Source organism: Harpia harpyja, chromosome Z, assembly GCF_026419915.1.
Source record: "Harpia harpyja isolate bHarHar1 chromosome Z, bHarHar1 primary haplotype, whole genome shotgun sequence".
Taxonomy (NCBI): domain Eukaryota; kingdom Metazoa; phylum Chordata; class Aves; order Accipitriformes; family Accipitridae; genus Harpia; species Harpia harpyja.
Window position 1 is genome coordinate 7137167 of NC_068969.1, and position 26500 is coordinate 7163666.

The 26500-nt window shown below is 37.9% G+C and overlaps 1 protein-coding gene across 1 annotated transcript; it reads right to left on the reverse strand.

Annotated features, from left to right (window-relative positions):
• Nucleotides 1-2320: 2320 nt before the first annotated feature.
• On the reverse strand, nucleotides 2321-25932 carry LOC128136971 (inter-alpha-trypsin inhibitor heavy chain H3-like). The gene is made up of 22 exons (XM_052777448.1): nucleotides 25810-25932; nucleotides 21568-21591; nucleotides 20239-20405; nucleotides 19104-19208; nucleotides 18520-18682; nucleotides 17461-17571; nucleotides 16695-16820; nucleotides 16014-16130; nucleotides 15066-15234; nucleotides 14622-14747; nucleotides 14190-14371; nucleotides 12680-12865; nucleotides 11594-11733; nucleotides 11038-11192; nucleotides 9204-9209; nucleotides 8417-8443; nucleotides 7460-7507; nucleotides 6716-6829; nucleotides 5927-6131; nucleotides 4656-4828; nucleotides 2905-3016; nucleotides 2321-2804 (listed from the first exon to the last, which is right to left on the reverse strand). The coding sequence occupies exons 1-22, from the start codon at nucleotides 25897-25899 to the stop codon at nucleotides 2675-2677; spliced, it is 2676 nt and encodes an 891-aa protein (XP_052633408.1). The 5' UTR covers nucleotides 25900-25932; the 3' UTR covers nucleotides 2321-2674.
• Nucleotides 25933-26500: the final 568 nt, after the last annotated feature.

Here is a 26500-nt window from a genome sequence, read left to right on the forward strand (position 1 = left end):
TCTTGAGAGCTGGTCTTTTAACCCATCCACCAAAACCTGCAATGGCTGGGGCTCCCCAAATGCCCCAGGCAGCCTGCTGCCCTGTCAATGCAACTCTCCCTTGCTGCAAAGAAGCAGATCCTGCTAACCCTGACAGACGGGAAGAAAACCAGCTGTCAGCCTTCCTCACCGCAACTTTTTACAGAGTTGGGTTCCCCCCCCTCTTTCTACAACTTCTTTGCCAAGCTGTTCCTATCCTCTGGACTGCATCTGGTTTGTCTACACGGCGTTGAGGTGCTGTGCCCACAGCTGCGGAGGGGACTGCGCCCGTGGCCGCCCCCGGCTGATGGAGCCTCTCGGGTCTTAAGATGTGCTCAGCAGCTGAACCCCCAGGGATGTCTGCAGCAGCCCTGTGTTGCCGGTGTGCCTGGCTACTGAGACTCCCAAATCCTTTCTGCAGTGCTTCTTCCCCTCTGCACATGTGCTTTCCGTTCTGTATGTTCCGTTCCACTCTTTTCCACTTGAATTGTGTCTCAATTTGTTGTTTAGTCATTCTCCTCCTGTCCTTTCCAAGCCCTGAAGTGAGTTCTGATGGGCTTCTGATTTCCTATGCTCCCTTCCCTTGCTCAAGAAGCTGACACTATAATGAATATTTTGCATTCTGTAATTTCTACTTCCGATGCAGAATACAGAGTGTACCTCACACTCATCTTTTAACCAGCATTGTACCACTTGGCAGTAGGAGTAAAACTTTTATCTAACTGTAAGCATCTGTCAGCTACTTTTCTCTCCCCTTACTGTCACCTTCAGCTACATTTGCAGTTATCTCCTATGTTGCAGGAATCTTGGAAGAACTACATACTAAAAAAGGGATTTTTCTATCTCCACCAGTGTGAGTGGGAGTTTCTCAGGCTGCCACACAAGCCATGCAAAAGCAGACCGGAGCCCCTGAGGCCAACTTCTGGCTGACAATTCAGTCACAGCTGACAAGACTCGTGCCACCTCCGGAGATTTGCCTCATCCCCATAAATTAAACAGGAAAGCTCTGGCTAAGGCTGTGCCTTGTATTGCCTTGTGCCTAAACTTTGCCAGCCAGGTAGGTCAAGATCTGCTGTCCACTGCTATCGTTTTTTGTCTTAATGGAGCAAGTGAGTACAGGACCAGCCCTGATGGGCAGTCCTACAGCTCCTATCTCAGGATCCATAATGGATCACTGATTTATTTTATTTCATGCCATCTAATTCGTTATCTTAGAATAAAAATTCAGAACCATGTAAACTTAACCTTACTAGGTTCAATTTTCTGGTCTTCTCTCACTCCTTCCTGTTTCTCCCCCTGCCTTCCTCTGTAGAAACTACTGTTTTCCTTCATCATTTTTGTCAGAATTTAGCAGGCAGATATCTAGCCACCGCGACAGCCACCCGCCCCGCCAGAATTCCTATTTTTTTTTTTCTTCTACAAAACTTCTGCTTTTAGTAAAGGATTTTGTTCCTGGAGAAGGCCTGTCTCTCCCATAAATTTAACAGGTAGTATACTTTTCCTCTATTTTTTTACTCTATTTTTTTCCTCTTTTGATTTTTCTGTTGCTTTTTTGTTCTGCTCTACCTTTGTTCTTTCAATTTAACCCATCACATCTTAAGTCATCTCTGTTTTTCCCACTACACTCCTCTTTCCTCATGTGTGTCTGCATTCTAGTTTCCCACACACCGACTTTCTCTCCTTGTCATATAACAGTACAGAAATTTTCTACTTTGCCATGTGAGACCACAATTGCCTTGCTATGCCTGATTTGATTAAAAGAAAACTCAAAGTAAATAAGAAATCTGCTTATTTTTTACTTTAGAACTAATAGCTTACAATTTCTCCAGTACAAAATGAATATATAAATAAATGGGACACTTCTTGCCCTGAAATAAGTACATAAATTCTGCTACGGGAACAGAGGGAGGAGTTTTACCGCAAGACAGTAAGGCTCGCTCTTACACAAAAAAAGATACTGTCCAAAAGATATCTACTATTACTTAAATCTGAGTGCTGTTTGGAACTGTGGCATTTCATGAATTTATAAAGATATGGGCATTCAAAAGTTAAGTTCAAATTAAAATGCTAAAATACAGATTTCCTGGATGCTAACAGTCATCTCAAGTGATGGCACCGCACCAGCCCTCAGCACTATACAGTCAAGTGGTCAGATGGTTTTAAGTACTACTGAATTATCCTGAAATATGTGCTGGTCTGTCAGCTGTCCTCTTGTGTTGAATTTCAAAATACATCTGGCATCCTGGGCTTTGTGAAACCGGAATGAAAACATTGATAGCTGTTGGAATAACACAAGAAAGCATTAAGTACTGATGTTTTTATTTAAATCACTCCTGACACTCAGTTATTGATTCAAAATTGGATAAAATGTTTCTGTTATATTTTACAAAGTAAAATTTTAAAACTAGTAAATTAATTCAGTAAAATGAGTGTATTTCAGGGGATGAGTGATATCTGTGCACACAAGCAGAATAGCTGTTTAGCACTTAAGATTTGATCAAATGTGCAGTAAAACTCTCTGTGAGAATCCACCATATCTTGGCATTGCCAAACACGGTAAGCTTATATATTTTTAATAGTTCTTAAACATTGAAAAATACTGTTCTTTCAGACAAATACTCTGTATACCCATGAATTTGGAGGCAGTTGTAGTTGTTTAAAACAGACTGGAAACAATATAGTCCGTATGAACACCATCTATCAGCCCAGCTCCATTGTTATGAACAAACCAGCAAGGAATATCAACGCCATGCTTAGGATCTCTTCTGTAATCCTTCTGCCAGCCCCTGAAAAGGAAAATACAGTCATGGAAGTATTGAAGCAGAAACTGCACTTTGACAAGGTAATCTTTCTTAAGTCTTTGCTAAGGGCTTAATTATTTTTTACCTTGTTACTGTCAGTTCATTGTTTTTAACAATCATTGTGGCATCTGGTTTCTTGGGATCAGACCCAGGATGAATTTCAAGTATGGTGAAGTCAATGGGGTGGAAAAACTGTCCTAAAAATAGAAGCCAAAATTACCATTTCGGGTATGTTGCACACATTAAAACAGAAACAAACCAAACAGAAACTCCAGAACTTCTTTCTACATGCTGTTTTCCATGTCCCCTCAGGGTTTTCAATAGATAAGCAAACACCAAGTTTTGTGTAAGGTTGAACGTATGCCTATGGTATTACTTACTTTTTATAAACCAGAATTCTATGCATATCATCTGGATCTAAGTTCCAACTTCTGAGTGCACAGTAAAGTTAGCCTTTTCTAGATATCCTTCAAGATGTCCTCATTTTGTGTCTTGTCTATTCAGTTGTATTTATTACATACTCTCCAAGTCTTTAGCTTTTTTTTAATCAAATAACGATAAAGAGTGTCGATCTCTGAAATTTTTGGATGTGATTATGCTCAGAACAAGGCTGACTTCTAAGGAATTTTCATACTCCTGCCAGAATTAGCTTTCACACACTTTTGCCCTGTCTGGGCTGGTGCAGGATGCTGCTGGTGCTTTGAGTGCTGTAATGAGCACAGATTTTAGATTACTTAGTGAAGTACAGAAGCAAACTAAAAGATGATGAAAATAGCGATGAGATGTGTAAGTCCGTGAACTGTAACATGGTGTACCCACACGTCATGTGGGCTTTTGCAATTTTCTTGCTACTTGCAATTCATACCATAGCAGAATAACTTCTGTGTGGAGAAGTCCTTTAGCCTGAGGAGACTGGAGCAGGAAAACATAAATAACATTCCATCCTTATGCTGCTCTTTTTCTGTTTAGTTATAGCATTTCCCATGACACATGGATCTAACATGTACTACCACTGACACCTGGGCTCACTCTCCTCAGGCCTCAAAGTGCATACCAAGACCAAAAAGAGGAAGTTCGCAGCAGTTCATTATTTTCCACGGTGAGTAAATTTATTGACCCAAAATGAACGTTTGCTGCTCTCATCTGATTTTGTAAGTGAAAATTGGAAGGCAAGGGAAAATGGCTGCTACGTGTGTATTTTCCAACGGAGAATGCACACCACCAAACCCACTACACTGGCAGAAAACAGGATTCAATGAGGTCAAAATTTTGAACCCTGAATTACCAACTTCTCCTTATACTAGAATTAAGAATGTTAGCTAACATGAGGAAAATCTTAGACGATACAAGGCATTCTGTGATTTTAATATATGTTAGTAAATCAAGATATACCTTAACAACAACTTTTCTTACAAGGATGCACTAATTGAGGTTTGGCAAATTTTGATCGAGCAAACATACATTTTCTCAGAGTGCTTGTACTTAGGAGAAAGTTGATAAGATGAAAGGAGAGATCAAACCATCAAAGAGACTGGAGGAATAGTGTAGTAAGAAAAAAGAAATCTGTATGTGGGATTTAGCAAGATAAAGAGGTTTAAAGACTCCAGTGAGAACAATGGACGGTAGTGCTTTCAGCAGCAGCAGAGAAATTTACGAAAAGATAATGCATAAAGTCTGAGCCCAGAATATTTTGTCAGAAATCTTAATAAGGCCAATCAATGTTATCTCAGTTTCCTCCGCTATCTCAGTTCAGAAAGGCTAAGTATAAGACTGTGTCTACAAATTTTGTAGCCTCATAAGGAAAGACAAGCACGAAAACACTAAATTAAGTCATACCTAATAATCCATGGGTCTGTTCAGACAGTTTATCACTTTCCAATGTATATAGTCCTAGGAAATCTTGGTGGAGAGGATGTTTCTTCCATACTTGGTGCAAAACAATAACAAATGAGGCACTGCTGCCCATTGAGAGCACCAGATTTTTTTTTCTGTTAATTATCAAAGTTAAACTGAGGAAAAAAGAAAAACTTGACTTAGGGCATTGTGCTTCCCAGACTTAACAGCAATGAGAAGAAACTTGAGAAGAAAAAACATGTCCAATAAACAAACATGGCTTTATAAATTGCTCAGTGTTTTTTAAAAGAGAGGTTTTGCTGCCTAGTTTGGTCCGTGTGAATCTGTCTGTGTTCACAGACAGTCCAAGACTCATACTAAATTACACTGTAAAAGGTTACTTAGCCTTTAAAATTTTCAGCAAGATGTTTCTACTAAAACTCGTCCTATAACAGCACAATTAATCACAGATAGGTTAGTGATATGTAGATACAGCACCTCATGCTCAGTAATAAAAATGTTATTAATAAAACCATCACTTCCTTGCCTGGACGCTACCTGATACCTTTTCCTTTTGTTTTTCAGAAAAGACAACTCCTGAATTGTCTAGGTTAGTGCTAGGATAAAGATTTGCTTCTGATTGTGTTAGTGATCATCAGTGTGGCTATCATAATAAAATAAGCATGCTGTATGAATAACAGTTCTGCTCCCGTGCTCTTTCTGTTGCAGTGCCATGCTTTGAGAAGGTATTAATTTTGTTCCAGGTACACAAAGAAAATGTAAATGAGGAGGAGGAGGAGGAGGAGATGCTGCCCATTCCTTTCCTAAACTTCCTTTTGCATGGGTATAAATGATTCTGTAATAGATAGATCTCCAGCTGACAGGGCAAAATGTACCTATTCTATAAATATTACAATTTCCATTTCTTAAAATGGAGATTGTTTACAGCACATTATTATGTCTTTGAAAGATTACACACTATGTCTAAAGTTACTCTTTAAATATTTGCATTAAGCACAATACCAAATCTAGTTTTACCTTAGTCATAGTAATAGAAAATCAGGGAAAATTCTTCACTTACTTATTCCAAGCAGAGGAATTTATGAATAATCATTCAGCAGTTACACAACAAAGTAGAGAGCAGAATCCAGCAGGACTTGAATCAATTTCTTTTGTATATTCAGACAACGAACCTTAAAAGTACATTATTGATCAACACTAAAAAAAGTGTAGAAAGTAATACAGGAGCCTGGTACTCCTTCTGTAAGCCTTACCCTTCTTGTTGCAAGGTGACTGAGTCAAGCCAGGTGAAACCTGTTTTTTCATTGCCATTCTGAATTGTGATCTTCTCAGGAGTTACTGTCAGTTTTAAATCCAGGTGCTTATTTGCAATGCCAAGTTTTCCAAAATACGTGTTTTGGATCTTTGCATCACTATTTGCTCTCTTATCACCAATGAGTTCTCCATTGACTGTGATGCCTAATATAAAAAGGAAACATCAAGTATTGTTTTATAGATAGGACCTGATCAACTGATGTCAAGGAGTGTCATGGAAATTTACCAACTCAAGGAAACAAATATGTGTTGAAAAATAGATCAGAATTACTTGTGCATGTGTGTACCAAAGTAGAATAAAGTTCTGGGGCCTGTTCTGTGGATTTCCACAAAGACAACAATCACTTTATTGAGAAACGTTTAGTATTTCCTAGAGCACAAAGAGTCTGTGATGGGCACAAATAGCCTGTGTGACATAGGTCTCTCTTTACTAGGTATTCCATGAAATGGTAACCTAAGGATTATTTTATTGCTTGTATTACTACTCACTGAGACAAATTATGTCTCTCACCTCTCGCAGTGGTTTTCAAACAAAGTTTAAAAGTTCATTTTGCTCCAAGAAGTGAAAACACAGTCATGGTAAAGGTAGCCTATCACAGCTACTGGAACTCCTACTAACTTTGCTAGGAAAAAAGCTTACATGGTATAAAAGAGAAACAGCCTTTAAACATAAGACATTTTGTTGTAAGCATCCTGATTTACTGTATTTAAAAAAATTTAAAACTCACCTGTAACTGGGTCATTAATTAAATTTAAGACAGCACCTGGGTTTTCATTGATATTGAAACAAATGGCATCTTCTTTTTGTGGCACTGATATAATGAAGTGTGGGTCTCCATCAACTGTGAAGGCAAATGACTGGTATTTGTATAGTGATACACAGGTTCAAAGTTCCACATGAACATTTAACATTGTGGCAATGGAACTGCTGATGGTGGGGACCAGCAGGAACTGGTCCCTGCACAAGCTACATGCCCAGCTTAGTCCAGCCCATCCTCCAAAGGAGTGGTGGCGTCCCAAGGAAGCTGCTACCACCTCCCCAAAGCGAACTACGTCCTTTTCCCCCTCATCTTTCCCAGGTACATGACGTATATCCTGTGTCTCTTGACCACTGCAAGATTTGGCACATGGATTGTAGGTTGAGGATGGACACCTCTAAGTGCTTATCTCTGAGGGCCATGAAAGTACTACTGCGGGCAGGAAGTTCATCTGAATAGAGAACAGGCGGTTATGAACACAAAGCCTGCCAATGGGAAGGAGGACTAAGAAAATGACCACATATAATCTCAGTGACTTGATCTTTAAAAAACATTTAGAGATGTTTAAAGTAAATTAAAATACTAGCTCCTTGGAAATAAAAGACGGCTGCATTTGTGGAAGGGAATTATCTAAAAGACTCATAAGAATTGTGCAATTTAGTCTTAAATACCCTCTTCTGTTCTTCTTCTAAGCACACTACTCAAACTACTCACCACTAGTATACCATGTGGGGTGTGCCGTATATAGGTAAGATTGTGGAGCTGCAGAGAGTAAAGGAAAAAAAAAAGTTAGAAAACCTTACATCAAAATGGAATATTTACACACTATCATCTGCACAGTACGTGTAAGATGTCAGGAATTTAATATGCTAGGTAAATTGCTAATTCCATCCTAGTTTTTAAAGCATATAGTCCATGGAATGACAGTTTGTGCCCCTTTTGAATCAAGCAAACCTTCAGGATACAGATTTCACTTGTAGTCTAAATTGCTTTAAGGGTTTCCACAAGGCCCAAGTAATGTATCTGTAGGACACAAATGTCTCAGACTTAAGGATTCAGCTGTCTATCAGCAAGGATGTGCAACATCATCCATTGAAAACTTTTGAGGTTTTGTCATTTGTTTTTCTCCAGAATGAATTTAAGTCTTTTCAATGAAGACTTGAGGAAACTAGACAGAGGGAGAGATTGAGAGAGACTGAGACTAATCTCCAGAGCAAAAACTTAAATCTAACTCTCCCATTTCCACAATTGCCCAACCAGCACTCTGAGAGTCAGTTGCTGTCTCCCTCTTGAATAAAACAGTTTCTTTTTGTATACGTAACTGATTAATTTAGCCAGAGATGCTGACATCATAGTCCCTTGCTTTATATAATTCCAAAGGAGAGGCAAATTCAAATCCATCCTCGGTTCTTGAGAAACAGCTTTCAGGAAAAAATGGTGGTTTGATGAACCGGTATTTACTCCTTAAAAGCTATTTAGCTGAAACTTTTTCATCTGGTATTATTCAACCTTTAAGTGTGTTTTTAGCAGTGAGCAGAATTTGGAAGTATTTGTTAAAATACAGTTGTAAACCCAGAAAAGGCAGTTTCTATCTCTCTGGTAATTTCAGTTGACTGAATCAATTCTTTTGACAGATGCTGCTTCATTCAGAAACTTAAACTAATGACTTACCCAGTGTAACACCTGTGACAGCCTGTGCTGTGAATGAAACAGAATGTTTTAGACGCTAGAAAGAATAAAAAAACAATCTTTCCCACTTCCTTCCTTCCACCAAACCCAACTCCAAAATCTTGTAATTATGTATAAATTTCTAAATATTTAAAAAGAAAAACTTAGTCAAAACAGTTTATTTAGTATTGCAACAAAGCAAATGTCATGAACAGGCAGAAAGCACACCCTACTTTTCAGCAAAAATGTTACTTCTCCAAAGGCATGGGGTTTGCTCTGTAAGGGGCTGGGACAACCTGCTCTTCCCCGATTCCTCTGTGCCATCTTGTTCTAAACTGTACTACTGGGAAGTCAGTAAGATTTACCCACCTGCTTCCACATTTTTCTAGTCTTCTACTTTTTTTACATTTGAAGCTATGGAGGGGTGTCTGAAGATGGGCTTTGTGCTGAAGAAGTAGCAATCACAGCATCAATGAAGACACCTCTGTATGATAGAGTGCCACACACAGGTATCTGGGAGCCAACAGTGCTAGCCCTGGAAAGCAACTTAGTTGTACTGGGCCTGAATTTTGTGATGGTGGGATGCTGCAGTTATCAGAGATGGGGGAACCACACTGAAAATGGTATTTACGAACTTTTCCAGCTGAAAAGTTTTTAATCTATTTATAACACAGTCTTGATTTATTCACCAAGAATTTTATAAAAATATTGCATCCTAGATCAAGTGATGCAGGAAATAGATCTCTAACAGTTAAAAATATTAAGTAAATTTAATAAGAAATGTACATACCTTCAGCTGTTACCATGGGCAGGTAAGAAGTAAAAGGAAGAAAAAGAGAAATTTACAGTTTCAGCTGTATGATTAAACAGGAAGGATTCTGACACTGTTAAAACATATTCTAAGAAAAAAATTTAAAACTGTTTGACAATTCAACCAGGTATCTTCAGTATTTTACAATTCCATTTCTTCCCAATGATACAACTCAATATTTGTAGATCAAACAGAAACCCACTGAAAGTAAGAAGCTGTTACGTGGGGCAGCAAAACTGCAATTAATTATGCATATGACAAGAGCACTATTAGTAATTGTTTTATTGTTATGCCATTTCCACATTGCAAAATGTTCCTTATTGGTTTTACTCTTTTGCAGTTTTCAAGGCATTTGATTCATTCTACTAATACTGACTGGACGATTCAGTAATCTTACTTGGGAATCTAGACTCTAGAGTGTGTAAAAATTATTTTTTTTTCTTATACAGCAGCAGTGTTTTGAGTATTTTCTTCTATTACTGCTCTATGCTTTCTATATACAGAGATGATTTACTTGGAAAGAGGTTCAGAAGAGGGCCTTTGTACTACAAGTACCTGGAAAGGGAAAGCAAAGAGCTGAAGATCAGTCTGAGTGGATGCCACTTCTGTCAGATGTTTGGGTAAGTTTCTCCATCTTATGGAGTCCAGCTGTAAACTTTGAAGTCATTATGCTGTATAGTGACTTTAATGTTAAATTAACCATGAAGTGTTTTTATGTCAGTATCCCATTATGATAGTTATGAAAAATAATGCAAAAAATTTATTAGCAGAATGCCTGAAGAATTATTCAGAATTGGAGGGCACTTAGCAATTAACTGGTTTCAGCACTTACTCCAGTTGAAAGAAAAACCCACTAACCTCCAGCAAGCATCTCTGTTATACTAAAATGCCATAAGTTACCAGGCCAAATTCAGGAGATGAGAAAGTTTTTTAATCTAGAAGCCAGCTGAGAGCCCACAGAGAGCCTGGGAGGAACTTTTAGGGGTCCTAAGCAAAAGTTTGAGGAAAAAATAATGGATGCTAATAGAAGAGATTGGAAAGCCTCATGAAAGGTTTGTCAGACCTGTTGAATGAGGGAGAGATGAGGATGGCCTGAACAACACATATAGATAAGGGCTTTGGGGTGCACTGCACAGATAGCATTTGCCTTATTTTGCTAAAGAGGAATAGAGTCATTTTGTTTCACACAGGTTAAACAAAGAGGCTGAACTGTATGAAAGCACAGCATTTCACTGAGCAAGTAGTTAATAATTAGCCAAAGTATCAGAGGAGAACAAATTGTGCACCTTCAATATAATTGCTTCTCTTTCTGTAGTATATATGAATACTGTGTTTTACAGATATAATCTCCACCTTTTTACAAGCTGATATATCCTGCATGAGGAAGATCTCATGCAAATTTTCCCCTTTCATGTAGAAAGATGTTACTACATCTACCCCTAAGCTGAAGTATGTAGAAAAATAAAGGAGAAAGTGCTGTGAACTAAACTGAATATAGCTGGACTATTAGATTAGAAATGCTTCTTGGGTTTAGGGGGTTTTTTTATGTAGTATTTTATATATTTGGCTTAAAACACAATTATTTTGAGTTTATAGTATTTTGCCTGTATGATTTAGTAATGAAGGATGGTTTGATAGAAATAAACTTTACAATGAAAAATAATTTTGCATAAATCATACACGTGCAAGGCCTGGAAGGTAGATTTTTCAGATATATATTTAAAACTATGCCTACATGAAAGCCTTTCTTTAGGGGAACATCAAAGGAACACTTGGCTTCTCAAATAAAGTAAAACTTTGAAAATGTCCATACCTTCAATGGGTTTATCAGCAATCCCATCTTGATTGTTATAGTCTTCTGGCTTTGTTACCACCATGGATGTCAGTGGCGTTACAAACTTGTATTTTAGTGAGAGATCCAGGGCTTTGGCTGTAAGATTCTCCTTTTCTTCTCCTGTAGCTGCAATACTGAATACAGGTAGAGACTCCTAGCATCAATGATTGCTAAATTGCTCACTGAACTCTGGATTAAATATTTTTCTTTGAAGTGAAGTCATTTCTCTGCAGCTAATTTATTGATAAGGAATATTTGTTACAGTCTAAGAGCACTTCTGATTCTACTGGCTATCCAAGAAAAAGGCAAAACTGTGCTTTATATTTGCAGTAATTTAAAACTGTTTAATTTGCAACCTGAAACAGGAATATTGAGGTTGGGGAGGAGAATAGGTTGGGGGATTTTCCTTACTGTGTTTTATGCTTTCCCATTGGCACCTCAGTGTGATGTGAATTTCAGCTTCACATGCTAGAAGTTGCACCAGTCAGATGGCTTAGTGGGTTCATAGCTAAGACATTATTCTAGATATAATTACCGTTTTTCCAGGAGTTGTTCAATGGTGAGATAAGCCCAGAGCCTTTCAATGTAGTCTCCAAATATGTATTCTTGCTCCTGGAAAGCTTTATCTGTTTGCTGAGCATCTTGTTGTGTAGTATATGACAGGGCATCATTAGCCTGTTAGGAATAAGGAAACTTCCTGTATAAGTAGCCAGGGATCTCCAGAACCTCCCAAAATCAAGACCTTCACATCTGAAAATCTTATTAAATTGAAAAACAGTCTGGTGCTATGCAGCATGTGCCCACGAAATTGTCAGTGTTGTATCAGGATCTTTGTTTCATTGCTTCTGTGAAGGTTAGTAGTGTATGCTATAGGACATAATGAAGTTTCCAAATTCACATGGCATTTTTGTTCATTAGAATTTTGCTACTCAGGATTTAAAGAACTTTGATTATGACATCGATTTCACACAGGAGCATGTTCAAGCAGATATGCTGGCTAGCTTACTATTAACACATTATTTGTATTTGAAACATACCTAATTTCATATAATATATTTAATACACCACAGTGCATGGGGCATATATGCAGTTCACAGTATTTATGATAACATGATCTATAATATGTTTGTGTTGTGTTTCTTGAATATCAGGGGCAATTATTTTTACAGAATCCAGATCTGGAGAGGTATTTAGATCACTTGGTTTGTATTAGAAGTAGACTTCTATTTTAAGAGGAAGGCATTTCAAATATTCAGCTGGCTTATCTATCCATCAGTTTTCTTCACCCAGTGAAGACTAGTGTCTGTGAACACTGAACATTTGGCTCCTGAAAGAATCAGGTAGAGTATTTAGAGACTAAACAAAAAAAAAAAAATCTGTTAGCAAAGCTAATCCAGTCATACTGCACAAAGTTGTTCCAGACTGACCCTTGTATACCTGACTGAGGCAAGTAACTTGCAGTTTTAAAAGCAATGACTTGGGCTCATTTAGTTTCTCACATATGCAGTAACACATCCTGCCACTATGGTAAAGAAATACCAGTAAATATTTTAAGTATTGCCAGCTTTGAACATTCAGACATTTTGAGTACCTTACTTAAGTCAAAGAAATCCATACTTACGCCTTCTCCTCTCACATCTACAGTCAAATGGTTCTGGTTGTTGTCTATAAAGCGCCCAGCCACCACAATCTCAGACCCATCATAGAAATGCTTAAAACTGTTTTTAGTTAGGTCTGATATTTCATTTTCTGGGTAGTTTAACTCTATATCCGTGAGCATGGGATTCGACACCTCATCATAAAATCCCTGCAGGGTAAAAAAAAAAAGGAAAACTTTTAACTACCATTGTTTCTTTAATTCATAGGTAGATCGGTACCCAAAAACATCCTGCTATTTCAGCAATGAAAACTAAAAGTGTATTTTAGAAGAAATATTTAAATATTCAGTTAAATCCCAGAGCACAAGGCCTAAAAATCTACAAATAAGGGAAATGAGAAAGGACATACAAACTCTTCAGTCTCACTAAGAGAGAGGAAAAACACCTGAGAACAACATGCTGTGGATGATGAGTTCATCAATGTTCATCAAGAGGGATCCCAAGCTTTCCCCTGTTTGACGGAAATAAGTTTCTAGATCTATTCCCTGCAGAGACTGAAGTGACAACATAAGCCAAAGGAGACTAGGTATTTGATTTTGGCAGAGCTTGCAATGAAATCCAGTATCTAAATTCTCTGGTGAATTTTTCAAATGGCTGCTATTGGAATGTGAGAAGTAAAGGTCAGCTCTGTACTGCCTATACCTGTTCTCATGCCTTATACAACTATAAAATGCTTCAGAAGTATAGTAAGATACATCTGCTTGCAGTAAGTTCCTAAAGACAGAATATCTAGAGCCTTTATGCTCTGTCATCCCTCTCTTCCCTTGACATAACATTAACTACATGATCTGTGAGGTATGGGAGATATAATTTTGCTGCACACCAAAGTGTCCTTCAGAACGATGACTTGTGTCACCCTATGCCAAGTTTTGAACCCTCTTCCGTAGCTCACAGTGTGGGAGCAGCTCGGAACACCTGGCATTTGTTTTCAAGAGTGAACGTCAGAATTTGTTGTGCTGCATGTTTGCCAAGTCTTTGAAGAACTAGTTTTACAAGGTCAGGTCGGAGGATGGCCTGGTGTACGCCTGGGAAGATGTGGCTGAAGACAGTCACGAGTATGTATACGGAATATTTTTATCTTTAAGTGTTCTGAGGACTGGCAAACATCCCAGCTGAGCCAGATATGCGCTCCTGTGTTAGTAATATTGGCTGTATGCCGTTAGTTCTTTTCAGATCCTTGTTGAAACATATATAAGTTTGATTCTTTTGTGAAATAAACGGAATCTTGTACACATAGCTTGAGCGCTTAATTCAGTTGCCGCACACAGTATCTCCCTTTTACTGTCCTTCTACTTTCTGCTTATATAAGGGAAGGGGAAAATTAAATGCAACTAATATTCTGATTACAGCAGACTCTTGAGTATCTCAGTACCAGATTACACTTTGGGATTTTGATTACTTCAAAATAAGAACATCTGTATAGTTATCTGAATTAAGGTATCTCTCATCTAATTTAAGGGGTGATTACTGTACCTGAAGCTGTAAAGCTGCATCAGAGTCAGGATAAATCCGACGGGCCAATCCTTTATTCTCCAGCGCCATCTTCTCCAAGAAGCTGTAGTCAACACCATAGCCAAAACCAAGATTGTATAAGGGATATTTTCCTTCAATGGCTTTTTTTACATGCTCCTGAATGTCCTGAGTATTTGATATGCCTGCATCAAACCAGAAAAAGTTTGAGTTTTCTTCATAAATAGATAAAATTATCACAAAACAAAATGTGGCTAGTCGTATTTGGATTTCTTAGGAGGCGTTATCAAAAATTTGTTTTAGTAGTATGATGCTGGTATAGTAGAATTTAAATCATGAAAACATCCAGAAGTAAAAGATGGAGGCCAATTTTAACTGAGCATTTTTTTGTTAGTTAATTCACTCACTTTATTATTCCATCCAACACAAACTTACCTACGTTTGGTTGGCCATCTGTTAACATAATAATTATAGAAGCGCTTCTCTTGGGTACAAGGTTTCTTTCATGAGCAGCATTCAGCATATCAATTCCCCTCATTATACCACCATGTAAATTTGTCACTGCAAGGTAGACATAGAAATTTGGTTTCAGCACAGACATTCAAAATACAGGCCCATTTTTCACTGAAATCTGATGAGCTCTCATTACAATAGGAAAATGAAATATTTGGATTTGCAAGCAGGGGGATGTTTAGATAGAAAAGTACCTGGACTTTGGAAACATAAGAAAAAATAGATGTCATGTTCTGAGTAAATTTCAACTTTAGAAGTGTCCCATCAGTAATAAAAAAAAAAAAAAGCTTTAGCATTTTGTTCACAGACTGAATCGATAAATTAATTTACACAATGACCTATTGGCAAGTCCAGTAAAGTACTTACTGCCTGCAGTGTCAATGCCCCGAACAAACTTCTTTGCTTCATCCAAATTCTCAGGGGTGGCCTTGATTAAGGTTTCTTTCCAGGTCTGTACTTCACTACCAAACAGTATGAAATTGAAGAAGTCATCTTCTTTAATGTCATCTAAGATTTTTAGAAGTGCTTCTCTTGTCTATCAAGACAAAGAAATTTAAATGTATGGTTCAACATTTAACAAAATAGGTGCTTACAGATTTTACATGATTAATCTCTAGCATTTGGGTATTTTTAACTTTTACACAGTATGTCGTGAAAAGATTCTGAGCTTGTTCTGTCCTTGCCAGTCCCTGTGTCTATTTCACAGTAACTCCAGTGGAGTCAGCCAGTTGCAATTACATCTGGTAAATCTTTGTAGCTGAGATGAAAATCAGGTCTCATGTCATGGATCGTTGTTTACACTGAGGTAAGCTGGCATGGCAAATTGAAAGTGATGGGAAATGGGTAGCTACAGGTTGGTGGAGAAGATCATATGCAAGCAAGCGTGGATATTTTGATGTAGCACCAAAACCTGAAAATTCTGAGCGTTAGCTTAGAATGAGGACTCCTAACTATGAAAAGAGCTGCCGCTTCCCAAAGGAGACAGAATGAACAACATAGATAATGCACATAATACTGTATGCACATTTTAATTTTGGAACTGTCCAGTACATGTCACAGAGCTCTCTGGAAATGTTGATATTGAGAGTTTTGAACTAATAATATTTATAAGTAAGTAAATATGGCCTGAATGTACAGAATTTTATTCTGAAGTAACGCTTCAAAATAGTACTTATGGTAGTGAGCGTTGGAGAGGTCACAGCATAAAACCACTTGGTATAGCTTAAGCAGCACATATGCACTATAAGCCACCATGTCCCTTCCATCACAACAGAAGCTCTTTCATTGGGACTCTATAGTAATGTAATAACTTACCTGTTCTATTTCTCTTCCAGACATTGAGCCACTAATATCTATTACAAAAATGACATTCTTGGGCAACTTTGGTAGATTTGTTGGTGCAAAGAAGTGTACAAAGTAGCCATTGACAATCTGAAAAACAAGATGTAAAAAAAAACCACCCCAACTTTTGTACATCATAAAGATAAAATGGATAAAGAACAAATTACTTTCATTTAGTGCCTAGCCCCTGAGTGGACTAAAAGGTTTTAATGGCCCTGACCAGTCTCACCTCTGTCCATGGGCCCAGGAGCTTCATTTAAGTGCAAGCCTGGGCCTTTAGCCCCTGCCTGAGCTACACTGTAATAATACCTGTCTCCAGCTGTGTCACAGCCATACCTGTTCCTGTCCATTGACTCCACTGATTTGGATCCTATCCTGCAGACTGACTTCCCACCTTCACCTCAGGCTGCCTCATCACCACAAACTTGCCTGATGACCTGGACTCTCAGTTGAATTTGACTACCATCTCTGGCTCTGCCTTGCTCGGGTAGTGTGGGGAGTGGGCTCGTGGCTGGTGAAGCCCCTGAGCTGCCAGCTGTGTTGTCACACTGAGGTCCCTCTCCTTTAGGGAACAGCTGGTCCCTGCTGCTCCCTGACCTTTACTATGCAAGCTAAGGTGTTCAGCAGTTCAAAATTTCCAGCTGTCAGATTTACCTGCAAGTCATCTGGAGCTGTTCTCTTCACATCATATCTTACAGTAAAATCCCCATCCAAGACAGACTGTGAGCAATTTGCACAGGTTCGCTGCTGATCAAGAGTTGGCTTGAAAGAGATATGCCCCTGAAAAGAAAAGCCTTCATTAGATCTGAACCTTAATAGATGAAAACTTTCTACAGAACACAAAGAAGTTTGTTTTTTTTGTAAAACTAGTATATTTATACTCACAGACATGAGAATAACCTGTTTTATCAGGTTAGGTATTAGTTTGTATCCGTATGTACTTATGTATTTATTGATGGGTAACTGATATGTGAAGGCTGCTATCTAGAGCTTTCTTCATATGTTTACTTCCCCATCTGCCTTGGTTCAGCCCTCCACTCTGAATGACACCTTTGATAATGCTGTTGGGCAGTCTATGTCTTCGGAATGCTACCACCTCCATACATGACAAAACTAGTTGTTACTGACTCAGTTCTTCTGTAAGAAATAGTCTTACCGGTATCCAGGTTTCCAACTACTGCTGTGGGACAAGGCCTACTAGTTTTGGTACAGTATCACGCTAACAGCTATGTGGTTTCTGAACTGCATGGAGATGGCCTTCAACTTGCTAGCTTGGAATTCAAAGCTCATTTGCACAGACAAGCCTTTACTGCATTTTCTCTGGTTTTTTTTTCCTCTCACTTGCATTGCTAGCACAGACATTATTATTTCAGAATTATAACCATAATAAATAAATTATGGAATGCAGTAGTCATCATACCTTTTTGTCTGAAAAAGTTTTTTTAATTATATTTTGTAGATCATTGGTGATGAATGTTCCTTCTGCTTCCAGCTCAGTGATACCCTGGGGCTCAAAGATATTTACTTCAATCTGAAATATTAATTGAAAATTCATTGTCATTGATTACCCCACAATATATCACCAACTTAGCCATTTACAGGAGGATCAGCAGGCAACTACAGATGTGAAAGAGGGATTTTCGTAAAAGCAAAAGAAATTTACTTCTGTAATTCATAATGGCAGCCCAAATCCACACTTGTGTGGACACACCATCAGCCAAACAAGACTTTTTATACATAGAAGTTAAAAACAAAGCTAGAAACAAATAAACCTTAATAGAAATATAATTTGTTTGACAGCTAGATACTGGAATTTTGTAAAATGTCAGTAAATACTCAAGTCCTTCAAAAATATAACCCAGCTGTTAGCTGTGAGTTGTGCCCAACTTCACCCTGTATTTCAGTATGCCTTCTATCATAGTGTCTTTAAAATAATGCTGCATAAATTCTTATAGATGCTGAGTTTTGTAATGATTTTTACAAAGCATTTTCTGGGTATACAAAGGAGAAAAATTTTGCCTTAGAGCTGGGTTTTAGTAAGGCAGACAGGAGTGATCAAAGACAAGTTTTGGCACACAAAAGCTGCAGTAGTCTAGAATGCAATACATATACCACTGTAATTTAAGATGATGTAATTTCATGGCGGTGTGAGAAAGGTGTAGTTTACGCTATAAAGGCATTTATAAAAGCTATTAGTCTTCTATATTACCCCAAGGCATCGTAATGGCTTTTTCAGGTTTCCATACATCATTTCTTTTGGAGGGTTAGTCGCTGAGCCAATTTGTCAGGCTTACAAATAAAAACCTGCACTAAAGCCTACTGGTGTGGACTCCCCATGTGATTCGTTAGAAATATTATCACGGGCCTTTAGCTCACCTGTGAACCGATGGGAATGACCATGGTACTCCACTTTCAACAGATGTACAGAATTTCATCATCTCTTAAGTTACAGTCCAATTTGATAAAGTTTGCCATTTACCTCAAAATCTTTGACAAGCTGCTTTGGTTTTACTTTGATGAACATCTCATATTTTCCAAACTGTCGCTTCAGCAGTTCCTCATATGTAAGTTCAAAAGTGACTTTACTGGCTGCTTCAATGTTGACGGAGACAGTGAATTTTTCTGTTTTTCTCCCTGAAGCTCTGTATTTAAGTGGGTAAGAAAAAGAATATTTTTATCCTCTTTCACAATATTAATTGTTTGGGTTGGTGGAATATGATTTTCAAAAACGAGTAAAACAAAGATGGGACTTTTGATCTATTGCTAAAATCGTACCCAAATTGTAGAATTTATTCAAGTTTCCCAGTGAGCTCAATCCTAGGAACAGGTCATACAAAGTCAGTGAAAGTTGCAGAAACAGTCTTTCCATAATTACAGATACTGCCTGCTTAGTCAGAAGTTATATTTCCTTTTTCTAATTTATACTACAATAAATCTAACTTAATGATTGTCTTTTGGTCCTGTAAAAAACAAACTTCAGAAATACGCCAGAACAAAGTATTTCCAATCTCACAGTTTGCTATGGCATGATGGTGTGGAAGCCACACAAGGCATCATTCTTACTTGACAAGACCAGCAGTCTGTCCCTTTGAAACAGCCTTCTCATATTGTTTTTTTGCAACTTCTTTTTCCTTTATGGTTCCAGGATAAGTGACACCATCAATTGTCCTGCAGATGAAAAAGTCCTAGTTTAGCTGAATGGTTTGCACTGATACATGAAAAGTTACTGCAGGCACTTCTCTGTTTATTGATTGGTTTGCTAAAAAGCACTTTCAGTAATCTGATATTGCCAAGGTTTGAGCACTTTCACTGAAGCTAGTCTTCTCAGTGAATTTAGCTGGAATGAAGAGCTCTGTGCTCAGTATCTTAAGAGAATCTAAACCAATTTTTACTTTGAAAATTCATTAGATCAAAACTGGGCTGACAGCAACACTACTTACACCTGCCATATTCCTACACTTCAGCAGCTTGACCATCTTGTCTCATCTAATGGCAAGCCAACTCTCCGGATGAGAATCATCTGTCCAAATGTAGCTGTCTACAGCTGAATATTTCATCCTTAGACTCCTTACACAATTAAACAGGCATTTCTCATAGGGGATTAATCTCATCCAATAATAAAAGTTCTAGCGTGCATTAAGAGTAGTTGTGCCCTAAAAGCTACTGTTTCTTTTCACTGAAAATAAAACAGGCATAGTGTGATTAGCAGAGATAGACGTGTTTAAACTGAACTAAACCTCATAATGGTGTGAGAATTGCGTATTATTGCAACTAAAGGTACAAAGATAAAGGAGTAATTCTACTTCCTGCCTTTCATTCAAATATGATTTTTAAATGAAGAGATAAATTAAGACATAATGCCATCAGGGAAATTAAGTAATGGAACTTTTCTGGTTTGATAACACCAGAGTAAGTAAGTGGTATTTCTGAAAAGGTGAAGGGATCACCAGAGGTTCCCTGAGGTCCATGATGATGAATAGAAATAATTGAAAATTAGTCATCTTTTCTATAGATGTACCAATGTTTGCCTTTCTCCAAGTATCTTGCATGTTAAGTTAATAGTACCAGAAAATTACTCAGCAGGCATTTAGAAATCTATCAAATGGCAAAGTAAAAATGAACATTTGGGTTCAGTTTCTCCTAGTTGCATTTGCACAGATTTTTAGTCTTTGCTAACAATATTGTAAAGATTACATACATGCTGAAGTTGGTAATGAAGGCTGTCTTAGGGAGTTCAACATCAAAGAAGACTTCTTTGTGCACATTTCCACGATTGACAGCTCGACTGGTGATGACATTGTGGGCAAATCGGGAAGTTATTTTACTATCAATTTTCATGCTATAGATTTCTATCCCATTGACAACCTGTAGATTGAAAAATGAAAAAAAAAAAAAAAAGAGCTAGCTGATACACTGATGTCTGTGTTAATCAGCCATAATCACATTTTTAAAAAGAAATCACGGCAGGACATTGTATCACTCCAAAGCAAAACAGGAAAGACCTAATCATAAGAACTGAAGCACAGCTATGTTTTCTTGGATATCTATCTCACTGCCACCACAGTACTATTCCATGAGTTATAACTATAGCCTCTTTAACAAAATACTACCACCACAGCAAAGATACTGCCATTGTAGAATCATTTTTTTTCTCTACTGAGACTGTGACTTTTATTTATGATTAGTCAAAGAGCACAACAACTTACTGCTGCCTCACTGTATTAGTGACTGTAATTATCAGCTTAGTGGATGACTCCTAGAGCAGGGATATAAATAGTCATCTTGTTCAGAAATAGACCTAAACAATTTCAGATGGCTCCAAATTCCATTTTGTGTTATTCTCAACTTCCTCACAACTGGGGCTCATTTTTCTTTAAACAAGGAAATGGGTAGGGCAATACTTATTTTCTTTGAATGCTCAGGTATAACGTTGCTGGAGAATATATGAAAGCATAGGTAACAACAGATGTGACTCCTTAGGCAACTCCACAACAACGTCTGCTTCTTGCAGCAAAACCAGCACTGGAAAGAACCTTGGAGTTTGTATGGTGGGCCTGATCTCTGGTGGGTTGATTAAGAAGGTCCCCAAACAGTCAAAGCATTTAAATGTTGCTGAAGTGGAGTCCAGGTGCCAAGTGGAATCACCTCAGAGATGAGGTCTCTTGCCTTCCTTAGAAATAACTACAGCATAAAGTAAAAGTAAAAATAAAGCTAACATAGAATGGATGTCAGAGATACAGAGGTGACTTCACAGAACTTTGCTATTTATTCAAACACAATGAGGTTAAAAATAATTTGTTCATTCTCTTTCCTTGACCAGGAGTTTCCATCAGAGCTTGGAAAGGAACTGTCTAGTTAGTCCTACTGCCTAAAACAAGCAACTCTGGGCTACTCCCCTCATCATACGCAATCAGAAATATCCATTTGCTCAGACTGGACTCACAGAAACATGTTGTGAACACAGTAAGAACATTCTTGTCACTACAAATCTTTCTCAATAGCCTGGACAAAACCAAGCCTTACTCACCAAGTCATTATCAGCATTTCGCTTCTGTAAAGAGAAAAACAGGGAAAAAAATCATGACTAAAGTAGGAAAGCTGCATTTAGAAACAAATCACTTAGCACCTATGTAGTTGTCTTATGCTTCCAAGTCAAAAGAAGTTGTCCAGGAGAAGGAAGGCTTGAGAAAGGTCCTCATTAGTAAACTGACGTAAATCTGGGGGAAGAGCAAGGCATCTGAGGCAGGTATAATTATTTTGCTTACAGTGTTCCCAGTTTTGGTGAATCTTCTGGTTTTCATTTGATGTTAGTGCATCTTAAATATCACAGGTTTGAAAGATAAGTTAAACTTTGAATGTTGCTGATTTTGTATTTTGCTCAAGCGACACAAGAAGAAGTTACCTTCTTTCAGCTGAAAAACAGTAATGGACTGCCTGAGAGATGAGGGGAGAGTGAGGGGAAAAGAGGCTTCAATGCTCAGTGCCATTTATATTTAAATGTGGTTGAGACTAAAGAACACACTAAAATCTGCTTAATGTGGCTTCCTTGAGTACAGGTTGGCTGTGTGGTGATGTCAAAGTAAAAACAGAATATCTTGTCCTGAGGGTGACATCTTTTTCTTGGGAATTCCTCTTTCTGGGCCCTGTGGTATATATTTTGTCTTTTCAAACTAATTCTCCTTTGGAAGAAAAAGGGGGTTTGTATCAAAGCATAAAAAACCAGTTTGCACATTTTTTTCCAGTCACACACACATCCAAACTATCAGGCATCCTTATACTCTTTCAGACTTACTCCTAAATTTTTCCTGTTTCACCCCAACAGCCTGCCATTCTAACATGAATAGGTAAGATGGTAATTTGGCAGGCTAACAGAAAGGAGAGGTGGTCACTGTGAAAGGCTGCATGGAGGAAAAAAAGTGGTTAGAACTTTTTTTTGGCATATTTGCTCCCAGAGTAGGTGCAAATATCAGAAGGTCTACAAAAATACCATGTACTCTCTTCTGAAAGAGAGAACAGGCTTCAAATGTACTTACTGAATCATGTTAAAATAACAGCTTGTGTAATTCAATTCCTGTAAGCACGGCTGCAAATACCTTATCTCTTTTGGCTCTAAGAGCCTCATGGGTCACATTTTGTGCAAGCACGTTTACCTGCTCCGCCAAATAGAGGGGTGAAGACACAATAAAGTAGCAAGTCAGATACACATCTCAGGTACATTTAAGGCTTTTGTTACCTTTCACAGTTAGGAGTTTTACAGGTTGGAAACTGAGACAGAGGGCTATTTTTTATTTTGGAGTTTTTTTCAAGACACTATATTAAATCTATGGTAATGCAAGGTTTTTTGAGGGGAGGCTTCTCAGCTTCTGTAAGAGTCTGCCCAAAAAGTCTGTGTATGTTTCTCTAGGTTCATCTTTCAAACTGTTATTGCCATACAGGTGATTTCTGTGTGTACGTCTCTCCTGTTTCAAAAACGTATGTGGGCTTTTTTAGTGCCTGTGTAGAGTATGTATCAATTCAGATCCATCCTTTCCCAAACTGAAATTATCTTTTCTATATCTATACTGTCATTATGGTTAATCATTTCCCCTTACAAAACACAAACTGAGGTATGGACCCTGGGAAATGAAAAGCTGGAAGTCACTGAAATGTTAGTTTGATTGGTACAAACTTTTCCTTAAAGTGGAATTACCAAGCAGTTTAAGAACACAAAAAACTACAAAAATGTGTTCTTTAGTTACAAATTCTGCAATTCTGACTACTATCACCTAAATTAAAAGATCCTTTACCTTCATTTAACTTTCACAGAATTGCTGTCGTGCACATTCTTTATCAGAATTATGGGTTCTACAGTAGTTTTGAAAGAGTTCTGTTCTGATTCTGTAAATATTTTGGGGGGTACCCTGCCATTCTCATTGAAAAAGAAAATACAGAAAAATGTCTCAGTGAAAGGTAGTCTATTCAGAAGTAGTCACTTTGTACTTGGGCTGATCTTCAGTGGAGATACTCAAACCCAGCTGGACATTGTCCTGGACTACCTGCTCTAGCTGACCGTGATTTGCACAGGGGAGTGGATTAGGTGACTCCGGGATTCTGTCTTTTTTTTTTTTCATTCTTAATGATTCACTTGGATATAGCTAGAGACCTCACTAACATCAAGGTCATTTTAAGCTATGTGGGCAGAAAGTGATAGTGTCCCACTAAAAAATATGTTATGCAATTCTAGACCAAACTGAGATTTTAATATCCTCTACCTTGTGTAATTACAGTTACTTGATAAAATGTTTCTATAGTATTTCCACATATTTGCCATTGCACCAATTATTATTTTTTTTTTTCAGTTGTATAACAGTAACAAATTCTGCTTTTGTTTAATACTGTTTTGCTGTGGCAACAACAAAGAATACAGGTGCAAAAAATCTATAGAAATTGGAGAGGAAGAGCAGAGGAAGAAAGAAATTTGAATTCCCAAGAGAATAGGGAGGGACAAGAGGGCTCCCATTACAGTACTTCCTGAAAGAAGCCCTGATTTTACGGCTTGGGAAACTAAAACACAGCATAACTAAAATGATTCAGAAAAGTCTGTACAGTTAACTTAAAGTGACCTCTGGGAATTCACAACACTGAACACAACACTGATACATTTGCATATATCACTAAGTACTACATAGGAAAAATAAGGCATGAAAATTCTTTCCAAATCTACAGCAACATTAAAGATTTCATCATCCCAAGTGATGCTAATTGGTTATCACAGAGAAGAGACCATAATACAGCTAAGCTATGAAAACTAAACTTCCTTGTGAGCTATGTAGGAGTCTCGCTGCTGCCAAAATGAGAGGGCCATAAAAGGAAGGCCATATCATCGCTACCCATGCTTTGAAGGCTTTGAATATGTAGTTCTACAGGTAAGTTTTTAATCTAGAAAAAACTTTCCTACCCTTAGTAGTGGCATGCATGGGAACAAGGTGTACAAGTGCATGTAGGGATCTTTGATTTGGATTTTTGTTCAATTTTCAGCAGAACTGGGTCTGCCAATGTTGTTTACTTGACTATGGTTTAAAAGCAGGTTTGACAGCTTCAAGGTCATCAGCCAGCCAGACTTCCAGCCATGCTTCATCACTCCTCACTGGCATACTACTTGCTCAAAGGAGCTAAGAGAGGGATGGGGACTGAGACCTTCACACTTACATAGCAATCTCCTCCATTCCAATCAAATTACATTTGCATAAACTATATAACAAAACTGGGAGAATCAACTGACTTTTCTGTAGTGTTCTGCATGTATGGATGGAGCATTGCACAGAGCTTTGGCCATTTTCCATTGAGAAAGGCTTTAGCATTGCAAGACATACAGAGAACAACAGGTAGTATGGTAATCAGGAGGAAAAAGCTACATTATATCTGGGCTACATAATGGTTAAATAATAAGAATCCATAGCATCTCCAATTTGCAGCAGTAAATCTCAAGCTGACTTTTAAAAGTTAGATATGTTATTATCCTGATTTTCAAAGAAAATGTCTTGGCAAAGACCATAACCTAATCAACAGAAATTGACTGTAAATTGCTTCGTCCTGCTCTACCCACTAACCTACAATGCTCCCTAAAGACATTTGCCCTCTGTAATTTTTCATTGTATGTAACTACTGAGAGAGAGCAAAATAATTTATTGAGGTGAGGAGTAGTGGCTGACAACTTAACTTAAGAAAATTAGGCAGAACATCAGGAAGCACTGCCTTACTCAGAGATCCAGTCAAAAAAAGAATGGCCCCTTTGAGGGAGAGAGATATATTTCATGTTACGCTAACATGCAAATCCTTTGAGAAAAATCCTACCCTGTCATTTGGATAGTAGACATATTTACCTGGATACCATGTTACATCCGTTTTCTGCTTCTTGGAAGCATCTTTTCACTGTTATTTTGCACTGCTTTACAGGTGCTAAAGTCAGTTCCCAAGCTGCACCAATTGTTTTACACATTTAAATATAAGACAGCTAAAACATTTACCGTTATGTGATGATGAGAGGGAAAATAGAGGAAAGTGATGCTTTTAAAAAGAGAGATAGGAGAGCTTCTTCAGAGCTGATTCAAAACTGAGGCTGATTAGATGTAAACTAGCCTGAGTCCCAAGTCTGATCTTGAGTTCACTGGTAACAGAGAACACAAAGCTCCTGGTGGCAGCACTGTATGAACTGTCTTGATAAATGTTGATATATGGCAGGAAGTTAATCTATGAAGAATGGGAGCCCCATTCATGGTTGATTACTTACCTTGATGTTTCTGACATGTGCTACCAAAAAGTCTGATGAAGCAAAGGCAGGAATCAATAAAAAAATACAAAGCAACAGATGGTTTTCCATTTTGGAAAAAAAGTAAGGTTCCAATCTGAACGATATGCATAAATATATAATGCTTTGTTTACCGAGTGTTAATAAATAACCCAGTGTGAAAAGTGGGATTAAACATTAGGCATTCAGGAAAAACCAAATACTGAATTTTGAATTTGCATAATCTGCAGAATACAGTTACAAAATAGTGTTACAGAATTTACAGAATATTTCAGCGATGTCTCTTCTACATAATATCTCCAAACAGAAATTCGACAGCCGTTTCTGTACCAGCAAATGAGATTGACCTCTGCTCCAGACTCACCTCTTTTCCAAACGAAAACTGTCATCTTTCTGATACCTTCTTAAAGGCTGTTCCTGGCTCAAATTTATTACAGCCATAACAGAGCTTGCAGTCTCTTAAACCCATTTATGCTCCTCTTCAGAAACTACCTCCTGTAATCCTGCATATCACTCAGGTACCCAGTTTAGGTATCATTATTTCACGTGTCCTGACTAGTCCAGAAACTTTGTATTACATGCTTTCCTATTCATCGTCATGGCTGAAACCCAGGTCCAAGCTCCCAGGGTCTTGCATCTTGCACAATCAATATCCATTCAGCCTGCTGCTGCA

Coding starts and splice junctions, on each gene's coding strand:
- LOC128136971 (XM_052777448.1), bottom strand. CDS start 25,899: ATGGAAAACCATCTGTTGCTTTGTATTTTTTTATTGATTCCTGCCTTT. Junction 16,131..16,694: donor CAGCTCCAGATGACTTGCAG/GTAAATCTGACA, acceptor CTTGTTTTTCAG/ATTGTCAATGGCTACTTTGT. Junction 2,805..2,904: donor AATGAACTGACAGTAACAAG/GTAAAAAATAAT, acceptor TTTCCTTTTCAG/GGGCTGGCAGAAGGATTACA.